At 69.5% G+C, this 10,085-nt stretch overlaps 1 protein-coding gene across 4 annotated transcripts; it reads left to right on the forward strand.

Annotated features, from left to right (window-relative positions):
• Positions 1-296: 296 nt before the first annotated feature.
• On the forward strand, positions 297-9,796 carry GPR146 (G protein-coupled receptor 146). Of its 4 annotated transcripts, none has more exons than XM_062185581.1 (2): positions 297-376; positions 8,352-9,796. In XM_062185581.1, exon 2 carries the CDS (start codon positions 8,375-8,377, stop codon positions 9,377-9,379), a length of 1,005 nt encoding a protein of 334 aa, XP_062041565.1. In that variant the 5' UTR covers positions 297-376; positions 8,352-8,374; the 3' UTR covers positions 9,380-9,796. The 4 variants fall into 4 exon arrangements, with proteins under 4 accessions (XP_062041565.1, XP_062041566.1, XP_062041567.1 ...); XM_062185582.1 differs by lacking the exon at positions 297-376 and adding an exon at positions 422-739; XM_062185583.1 differs by lacking the exon at positions 297-376 and adding an exon at positions 5,433-6,600.
• Positions 9,797-10,085: the final 289 nt, after the last annotated feature.

Below are 10,085 nucleotides of genomic sequence, written 5' to 3' on the forward strand. Positions count from 1 at the left end.
GAGGCCGGCGCTGGCTGCCCTCCCGTGACTGCTGCTGTGTCCAACCCTGGCCCCCTGCCTTCGGCTCCCAGGGAGCACTTGCGAGGCTGCGCGTGCGGCCCCACTTCGGCCACCACAGCTCGCTAAGACGCCTGTCCCCCACCGCGGCTCAGGTGCAGGCCCAGGTGTAGGCCCGACACCCGCCTCCCCCTCCTGCTCTGGGGCCCGCTCTCCCCGCGGTCCAACCGCACGCCAAGGCGGGGCCAGGGCTCGGGTTACCGGCCGGGGCGGGGCCGTGGGTCACGTGTGTACACAGGGCCCGGGCGGCGTGCGTGCCGTGAGCCTGCCGCCTGCTCCGAGCCCAGGCTGCCCGCGGGGGCCACTGCTCAGCGAGCCGGTGAGTAGTACCCTGGGGCTGGGGTTGGGCGGCCCCGGGGCGACAGTGGGCTGCCGTGCTCCGCTGACTGTCGCCACCAGCGTCGCGCCGTCCCTTGCTGGGAGAGGGCCGCGGAGCCTCCCGGCCACGGCCAGCCTGGGGCGGGCAGCCAGGGCCAGCTGCCCGGTCATCGACCTGCTGCGGACAGCTGAGGCCGTGCGGGCGGCCCGAGCGCGTCCTCCCTCCCCACAAGAACCCTTCCTGTAAGTCTTGGGGCTGGGTCCACATGGACAGCAGGAGTGTCCTCCCAGCCCTCCCGACCTGACCAGAGGCCGCACTTGCCCGCCTGCGCGTGGGCGCACCCCAGGGATGATCCTGTACCAGGTAGCTCCCGTCCTGAGCGCCCCACTGCCGGCTCCGGGGTGGGTGCTGTCCATGGCCCCTGGCACAGGCCAGCAGACCGACAGCCCCGAGCGGAGTGTGGCCACACCGCCTGGCCCTGGCCACAGCGCTCTACGACGATGGGCTGTCCACTGAGTGCCGACCTGCGGCTTCACAGCCAGGGAGCGAGGGGGCAGTGGCCTGGGCGTCCCCCGAGCAGGTCGTTGAGGAGGGAAAGCCGAGGAATGGCACAGAGGGGACTGGTCAGGGTGTGAAGACAGCGCACTCGCGCCGCAGACCAGCTGCTGGGGAGGGGTGTGGTGTGTGCAGCCCGGGGTTGGGTACGGGAAGCCCTAGGGGACCGGCCCCTCTAGGCTGTGCTCAGCGGCTGCACTGTGTGGGTGTCAGAGCGCGAGGCTGAGTGCAGTGGTGTGTTTCCTGACGGGAGCTGCCGACAGGGAACAGGGCAGGCGTCCTGTGCACCCCAGCTTCAGGTCCCTTCGGGTCCCTTGCACCCCAGTGCTAAGACCCAGAGCAGGCCGAGCAGGACAGGCGTCCCTCAGAGGGGGCCAGCCTGCACCCAACAAGCTGGCAGCCAGGGAGCCTGGCCGCGGTCTGAGATGGAGCACAGAGGCCAGGGGGCTAGGACTGCACGGCCCCCTGGGAGGGGCTCAGGACTGCACGGCCCCCTGGTGGAGGACTAGGACTGCATGGCCCCCCGGGAGGGGCTCAGGACTGCACGGCCCCCTGGGAGGGGCTGGGACCCAGAGCCTCCCGGAGCCAGTAGCTGCTCCTCGCTGCTGGTGGGAAGGCACGCGGCAGCCTCACACTGCCTGGCAGGCAGAGCTGTGCAGGCAGAAGGCCGTTTGCATGGTGAGCGGGCTTCACCACACCCCAGGCCCGACCACGCTGCCAGACCCTTTGCAGAGCCTGAGTTACCATCACTAAAGGCTCTGCCCATCGCCACAAGGAAGTAAACGTTCAGGAGGATGTGGTGCACGGCAGGTCCACCTCAAATACCGTCAGCCAGCAGCCCCACTCCTCTCCCAACCACCCCGCTCGGGCAGAGGCCCGCGACCACTCCCACCCAGGTCCCAGGCTCTGTGCTGGAACAAGAGGCCTCATCCCCTGCTGCCTGCCAGCCGCTCCACTCGGGGGGGCTAACAGTGTCCACTCTCCACCCCTCCTCAGCAAGGCCACGGGGCAGAGAGAGCTGTGGGCAGTTGGGAGGGAGCACGGGGAGCTGGAGGGGTGGACGTGGTGGCCAGGGAGGGGCTGTGAGGGTCAGCATGCGGGACGGCAGCGGCCCGGGGAGTGAGGGTCAGCGTGCGGGACGGCAGCGGCCCGGGGAGTGAGGGTCAGCGTGCGGGACGGCAGCGGCCCGGGGAGTGAGGGTCAGCGTGCGGGACGGCAGCGGCCCGGGGAGTGAGGGTCAGCGTGCGGGGACGGCAGCGGCCCGGGGAGTGAGGGTCAGGGTGCGGGACGGCAGCGGCCCGGGGAGTGAGGGTCAGCGTGCGGGGACGGCAGCGGCCCCTGGAGTGAGGGTCAGCGTGCGGGACGGCAGCAGCCCGGGGAGTGAGGGTCAGCGTGCGGGACGGCAGCGGCCCGGGGAGTGAGGGTCAGCGTGCGGGACGGCAGCGGCCTGGCCCCTCTCAGCCACCTGCGCTTGGTATGGTTCCCCTTTGCTGGCTTCTGCTTTGCGCGCACTGAGTCAGCATGCACACACTCGCTCTCACATGCAGCCTGCGCCTGCGTCACTGTCGCCAGCCGTCAGCCCCCTCTCTGTCAGCAGCATGGGCCACCAGCTTCTATGGGGCGCAGCTGAACACAGCCCAGACTTTGGCAAAGCTCGTCTGGTTGCTCACAGGTTTGCTGTTCACGGGCGTGGGTGGCCGGAGCCGCACCGCTTTAGGCTCTTTTAAAAGAAGGCATGGGAACAAAGATGCCGACATCTGACACTGAAACGGCGCCGGCAGCCCGCCCCGACGTGGCCACCGCCCTGGCCAGCAGGCCCCCTCAAGGTGCTAAGTTACAGGGAAGAACCAAGGGCCTGGCAGCCGTGGGGCACGCCAGAGCTGGTGCAGAGCCCAAGCTGGGGCACACAGACGCGAGCACCGCAGAGCCCCTGCCACCTGCCGGTGCTCGCCGCCGCCCAGCTTCCCTGCCGGCTGGGCATGCTTCCCGCTGGTGTGCGCGCTTGGCTGCTGCTCCAGCGCACTGTCACCCCCACCCCAGGCCACGCCTCCACTTCCTGTGGGCGACAGAGGTTCTGGAGAAGGGCAATAGCACAGCTTCCTCTGCCTGTCACGCTATCTGGGCAGGGATGGGGGCGGAGACAGATCTGAAACCCAAAGGTGTGCACCCTTCATGCCCCAACACCAGGGCCAGGCAGGTGCCGAGCCTGCCTCCATGCCACACATGGAGATTTCGTCCTGATAACCTCAGGAGGATGTCCCCAAGCTGGCAGAAACTGAGGCACGGGGATAGTTTTCTGCCCAACCAAAGGCACACAGCTTGCGAGCAGCAAGACTGGACGCCAGGGGCCGACGCTGTGGTGCAGCAGGTTAAGCCGCTTAGAGCACCCCCATCCCCCATCAGAGTGCCACTGAGAGCCCCTCATGGAGGCCACGGGTCAGGGCAAGAACACAGCTCAAGGACTGGGGTTACCCTGCGGTCCAGGTCCCTCGACAGCCTCACAAGCCCCACACTGGCCACGGGGGGCCTCTGGCTGTGCCCCGTCCTGTGCCCCCATCAGCCCATGGAGGCCTCTGGCTGTGCCCCATCCTGTGCCCCCATCAGCCCACGGGGACCTCTGGCTGTGGCTGTGCCCCGTCCTGTGTGCCCCCATCAGCCCACGGGGACCTCTGGCTGTGGCTGTGCCCTGTCCTGTGTGCCCCCATCAGCCCACGGGGACCTCTGGCTGTGCCCCGTCCTGTGCCCCCATCAGCCCATGGAGGCCTCTGGCTGTGCCCCATCCTGTGCCCCCATCAGCCCATGGAGGCCTCTGGCTGTGCCCCGTCCTGTGCCCCCATCAGCCCATGGAGGCCTCTGGCTGTACTCCGTCCTGTGCCCCCATCAGCCCATGGAGGCCTCTGGCTGTACGCCGTCCTGTGCCCCCATCAGCCCATGGAGGCCTCTGGCTGTGCCCCGTCCTGTGCGCCCATCAGCCCACGGGGGCCTCTGGCTGTGCCCCGTCCTGTGCCCCCATCAGCCCACCCACGGGGGCCTCTGGCTGTGCCCCGTCCTGTGCCCCCATCAGCCCACGGGGGCCTCTGGCTGTGCCCCGTCCTGTGCCCCCATCAGCCCATGGGGGGCCTCTGGCTGTGCCCCATCCTGTGCCCCCATCAGCCCACGGGGGCCTCTGGCTGTGCCCCGTCCTGTGCCCCCATCAGCCCACGGGGGCCTCTGGCTGTACGCCGTCCTGTGCCCCCATCAGCCCATGGAGGCCTCTGGCTGTGCCCCGTCCTGTGCCCCCATCAGCCCATGGAGGCCTCTGGCTGTACTCCGTCCTGTGCCCCCATCAGCCCACGGGGGCCTCTGGCTGTGCCCTGTCCTGTGCCCCCATCAGCCCATGGGGGGCCTCTGGCTGTGCCCCGTCCTGTGCCCCCATCAGCTCATGGGGGGCCTCTGGCTGTGCCCCGTCCTGTGCCCCCATCTGCCCTACTCGGCAGAGGCGGCGGCCTAGGTCTCCGCAGCCAGGCCTCTGCCCTGTGCCTTGTGGACACTCTGCTCAGCCCAGGCTGGGGGGGAGGGGGCTGCCGTGGAGCTGGTGACCGGCACCCAGGCCTGCCTGTGCCCAGCTAGACTGCCACACTGGAGCTGGTCTCTGTGGGAGGTCATCACGGAGAAACCATGGACCCCAAAGGTATCTCTGGGCCTCGATGTTTGGGCAGGGCCCAGGGAAGCGCAAACTCCTTGCTAGCTGGGGCGATGCCCCAGATCCCCAAGCCAGCAGTCACCAACAGCACCCGGCTCTCACCAGGGCTCCCGGCCCTCAGCACCCTCGGGTCTTCCTTCCCCACACTGCTCTGCTGCAGGCAGCTGGCCGGGGCGTGGGGGAGGGTAGACGTGAGGGGGTCACTGGCCCAGAGCCCCCCTGGGGGCACCTGCCTGAATGCCGGTATGGGGACCCTGTGGGGCCTTGGGAGAAGAGACCGCTCCTCTGGGCTAGCAGACCCCTCCCCTGCGGGAGGTCTGGGCCTCACGTGACAGCCTGAGTCGGGCTGTCCTGCGCGGCTGGAGCCCATGGCGGGCCCAGCGCCCTCCCTGAGCCCTGCAGCCCCTCCGCCTGGGGGCCCCGAGTCTTGTCCCGGGCCGAGCAGGCGGCCGGCCGGCCTTTGCTTGTCAGGACCACGAGCGTGGTGCCCTGTACCTGGTGACCTGGGGATGGCAGGGGTGGACTTTGGGCCTCTTGTCCCCTGGAGCCAGTGCTGTCCACACACTGAGTTCCCTGGACTCCGCGGGGCTGGAAGCTGGCCAGAGGCTGTGGGACAGAGCCCAGCCAGGCCCTCGCTGACAAGTGTCCATTCCTGGCGCAGCCTCTGCTGTGGGGCTGGGAACCACAAGTGGGTGGGAGGCAGGGCCTGAAGGAATGGTGGGGGTGGGTGTCGGGGCGGGAGAGGCCAGTGGTAAGAATGGAAGGTAGGTGGCCAAACCAGCTGGGGGGAAGTGGGGCAGTGGCAGGGCCGGGGAGTGGGAAGGGGCCGGGCAGGGGCCTGGAGGCCCGAGCAGCCCGGCTGGGAAGGGCTGCAGATGCTCTGTGACCGGGGTGGCTGGCAGCGGGCGGTGCCCCCGTGACGGGTGGTCACTCCTGCCACGGTGGGCACCCTCAGTGCAGCCCCGGGCCGGCCTCCCCCCGTCACCAGGGGCAACGCAGGCTCTCGTCCGTCAGCATCAAGGCTGTAGAGACAGCCTGGGCAGCATGGGGTGCCGGGTTCCAGTTTCTCTTGAGGAAGTTCCCAGAGGGCTTGGCTGGCTGGAGGGATGGCCCAAGTCCAAGGCCTGTGCTGGGGCAGGGGCCAACCATTGTCCAACCTCCAGGACACCCTCCTTCCTGCACAGGGGACAGGAAGTCTGTGCAGGCGGACGCCGACGGCTGTGAGGAAAGGGGAAGTGAGGCCAGTGAGTGCCGGGGCAGGGCTGCTCTGGTGGGGCCCCACAGGCCGGGCAGATGCCCATCTGTGACGACAGGTGATCTCACTGGTGGCACAGAGCGGGGGGGGGGGGGCTGCAGCCCCCAGCACGCGCCCCTGGAACCTGTCAGCCCAGGAGCAGGTGATGAGGGAGAGGGGATGCCTCCCTGATGGCCCTGGCTCCCCCACCAAATGCACTGACATGCCATGGTCTGGGGGTGCAGCCTGCGGGCCCCCACCGCCCCCACCTGCAGGACGCCCTCGAGCCAGCTCAGGGAGATGTGCCACCTCCGACTGGGGGTCCCTTGGTGGCCACGCACTGACCTGTCCCCCCGCCCCCACCCTAGTGCAGACAGGAGCTGCTTAACTCCAGGGAGGGCAGGGGTCCGCAGGCCTCTAAGCCCCCCAGGCAGGATGCACAGGCACTCTGGGTTCTAAGTGCCCACAATGGGCCTCAGCACACAGGGTCTCCAGGCGCTGACCTGGCCCCGAGCGCCAGCCCCCAGCGAGGGCCCCCGTGTGTGTGCGCACACAGGGAATTCTAACCAGCTCTGCTCCACGTGACGGTCTCCCGACAGCCGGGCCACCCTCCGCGGGGCAGGCACTTGGTGCTGGCGGCCTGCCCCGTGCTGTCCCACCCCTCCTCCACCCCCGCCCCCGCGGCCGGGCAGCTACAGGCCGCCGAGCACGCACAGCCCGAGGACAGACCTGTCAGGCGCAAGCTGTCTGCAGGTGAGGCGAGGTCTCGAAGCGGGCGTGGCCGGCTGGCAGCACCCGCGCCCCCCACGAGCTAAGCCACAGCTGAGCTGGCAGACTGCCAGCGAGGCCCTGGGCTGCCACAGACGGCTCTGCCCTCGGCTCTGGCCTGCCCACGGCTGCAGGGCAGGTGCCGGGAGGATGCGGCAGGCCCGGCTGGATGTTTACCAAGTCCAGGAGGGACCCGAGAGTGCAGTCCTACGCGGCTGTAAACAGAGATAGGGAGGGGCGGCCTTGCCTGCCCAGGAGGGTAGAGGCGTGGGAGGGACCGGGAGGACACAAGGAAGCCCGGGCCGCAGGCTGCTGATAAGGGGCCGGTGGGCCCTCTGGGGCTAGGAGCTGCCTGAGTGTGGAGGCCAGCCTGGTGCCCGAGATAAAGGCCGAGGCCTGCGGCCACGTGGGGGCACTGCTGGTGACGGCTACCGGTGGAGACGGAGAAGGGCCGGGCACTCGGCCAGGTCTGTTGGGGGAAGGCAGGCATGGCGGGTCCGTCGTCCTGAGCGACACCCACGGAGCCCAGCTTCTGCCCCTAGCATCGGAAGAGGAAGGTTTGAAACAAGGTAACGGGGAAAATCCTGGGTGCCACGTGAGGCCAGGCAAAGACGGGGCTCTAGGGCGCAGAGCGCACGCATCAACAGCCGCCCGCAGTGCCCACGAGGGCCGCAGGTCAGCTCAGCAGACCGGAGCCAGGCACCCAGCACACCGGCACACCGGCACTCAGGCACAGCCACCACCGTCAGGTCACCAGGAGCCGAGCTCTGGGGAGGGAGGGGAGCAGGAGGCAGAGCCGGCGTCGGCTGAGCCGGCCGCAGGCTGCCGCTCGGGGACCAGCAGGCAGGAGGGCCCAGGCACCTGGGGGCGGGCCGGCTTGGTGAAGGGGCGGGTGGTCTGCGTGGGGACCTGTGTCCACAGTGGGTCTCCCGGGAGCGCGGGAGAGGGGGAGGCCGGCCTGTGCTGGTCGCTAGTTATCTGAGGTGCCTGGTGGCCACACCTCGGGGCCACCCATCTGCACTGGGGCTGAGCTGGGAAGAACATGCACTGTGCACCGTGTGGCGGGAACAGCACGGGCTGCCGGCACCGCACCTCCGTCCTCCCCTTCCTGCCGCCGCCGCCGCTCACGGTGCTGCTCGCAGCCATGACCGCGGGCAGCAGTGGGGACCCCGCATGTGGGCTGTGCGAGGCTGAGGGGGAGGCCCTCACACGCGCGCCCCAGGGCGTCCTCAGGAGGGTCCACGGCAGGCGGGGCCCCGCGCCAACACCAGCACCCGGCTTCCTGGCTTTGTCCGGTGCTGGGAAGCAGCCGTGTTTACTGCAGGGACGGCTGTTCCAGGCCCTTTCCTTTGTGTTCTGAGAGCAGGGCCTGGCCGGGCCACACTGCACCTGCTTCCTAAGGCCGACAGCTAGGAGGGGACCCGTTTCTGCGGTCTCCCCTCCAGGTCCCCACACATCACCCGCGCCGCAGGCCCCATGGCCAGTCTCCTTAGCACTGGATTTGGTCGGGACGGCAGCCCCGGTCACTGCACCCAGCCTCCCCGGCCTCCTGTGCGTCTCCACGCCCAGCGGAGGAGCCCTGTCGGCCCTGGGTGCGGGCGGGGAGCTGGCCCTGAACGGCAGTCCTCCAGGTCCCTGGCTGCAGAGAGCCCAGCCGAGGAGCCGTGCGGCGGCCGCACTCTCTGGTGCTGCCGTGCGGGCAGAGTGGTGCCTGACCTCGGTTCTCTTCTCTACAGAGCTGCAGAGCCCGGCGGGCACCATGTGGGGCTGCGGCCCCCTCAACGAGACGGGGTGGAGCCAGGAGCCCCTGTGCCACGAGCTGCGCCTGGGGCTGGCGGTCCTGTCGCTGCTCTACCTGGCTGTGGGCGTCCCCCTGGGCCTGGCCTACAACACACTGCTGGTGCTGGTGAACCTGTGCCACAGGAGTGCCATGACCATGCCGGACGTGTACTTCGTGAACATGGCGGTGGCGGGGCTGCTGCTCACCGCCCTGGCCCCCGCCGCCCTCCTGGGGCCCCCCAGCTCCAGGTGGGCGCTCTGGAGCCTGGGCAGCGAGGCGCAGGTCACGCTGCTGGTGCTGTTCCACGTGGCCTCGCTGGTGACCATGTACTCCACTGCCCTGCTCTGCCTGGACTACTACATCGAGCGGGCGCTGCCACGCACCCACATGGCCAGCGTGTACAACACACGGCACGTGTGCGGCTTCGTCTGGGGCGGGGCCCTGCTCACCAGCATCTCCTCCCTGCTCTTCTACATCTGCAGCCACGTGGCCGCCCGCATCGCCGAGTGCGCCCAGATGCAGAACACGGAGGCCGCCGACGCCATCCTGGTGCTCATCGGGTTCGCGGTGCCGGCCCTGGCTGTGCTGTACGCGCTGGCGCTCATCTCACGGCTCCGGAAGGAGGACACGGCGCTGGACCAGGACGCGGGCCGGCTGGACCCGTCGGTGCACAGGCTCCTGGTGGCCACCGTGTGCACGCAGTTCGGGCTCTGGACGCCCTACTACCTGATGCTGCTGGGGCGCACAGTGCTGGCCTCGCGAGGGGACCCCGCGGCTGGGCACGACGCCGGGCTGCTGCACTTCGCCAAGGACGTGGCCAAGTTCCTGGCCTTCTCGAGCGGCGCGGTGACACCGCTGCTGTACCGCTGCCTCAACAGGCAGTTCCCCTGCAAACTGCAGCGGCTGATGGTGAAGATGCACTGCGGGCCCCGGCGCTGCCCCGCGGACCGCCCCGGCGTCCAGCAGGTGATGGCGCACACCTAGGGGCCCGCACGTCCTGGAGACGACCCTGGGGCCTGCACCTTGTCACCGGGACGCCCAGCAAGAGCCGCGCTGAAGGGAGAACGGGACGGGGTGCTTCCCGCTCCCCCCAGAGGGCTGGCGCTCGAGGCAACGGCCGGGTCCTCACCCGGCGCCTTCCCTTCCCCTCACGGCCCCCATGATACCTGACAGAGGGGACGTGCCTGTAGCAGAGCGCACAGGAACACAGGCATCCGGTGGAGCACCCGCCCCGTACCTGTGCTGGGAGCCAAGCTGCCGCCGGCGCCGCGGGCACAGAGGTGGCCTCCCGGCCCTCCCTGACTCCAAGCCCCGGCCAGCGTCCGGCGGTACAGATTTGTCCCTCTGAACCATCTACCCATGTGCGCCCCCAACTGAACAGAAATAAACGGAGAAACGTGCCATCAGGACTTCTGGAAGGGCCGCCGGGGGCGGGGTGGGGGCTGGCGCAGGGTGAAGTGGCACCAGGCGTGGCAGGGAGGGGCAGTGCGCAGGGTGGGGCCAGATGCACACCACGGCCATTCCCACCATGTGGCTGCAGGAACACACAGCGGAAACCCCGAGTGTCCGCGGCCCCGCCCCCTGGCGTCATCTGGGCCTGGCTCCGGGCTCTGTCCAGCCTGAGGGAGTGACTTCCTGTGTGCCCTGGACACCTCGGCTCCTGCTTCCCCGTCTGCACCTGTGGGCGGAG

This window comes from Lepus europaeus, unplaced genomic scaffold (assembly GCF_033115175.1).
Source record: "Lepus europaeus isolate LE1 unplaced genomic scaffold, mLepTim1.pri SCAFFOLD_502, whole genome shotgun sequence".
Taxonomy (NCBI): Eukaryota; Metazoa; Chordata; class Mammalia; order Lagomorpha; family Leporidae; genus Lepus; species Lepus europaeus.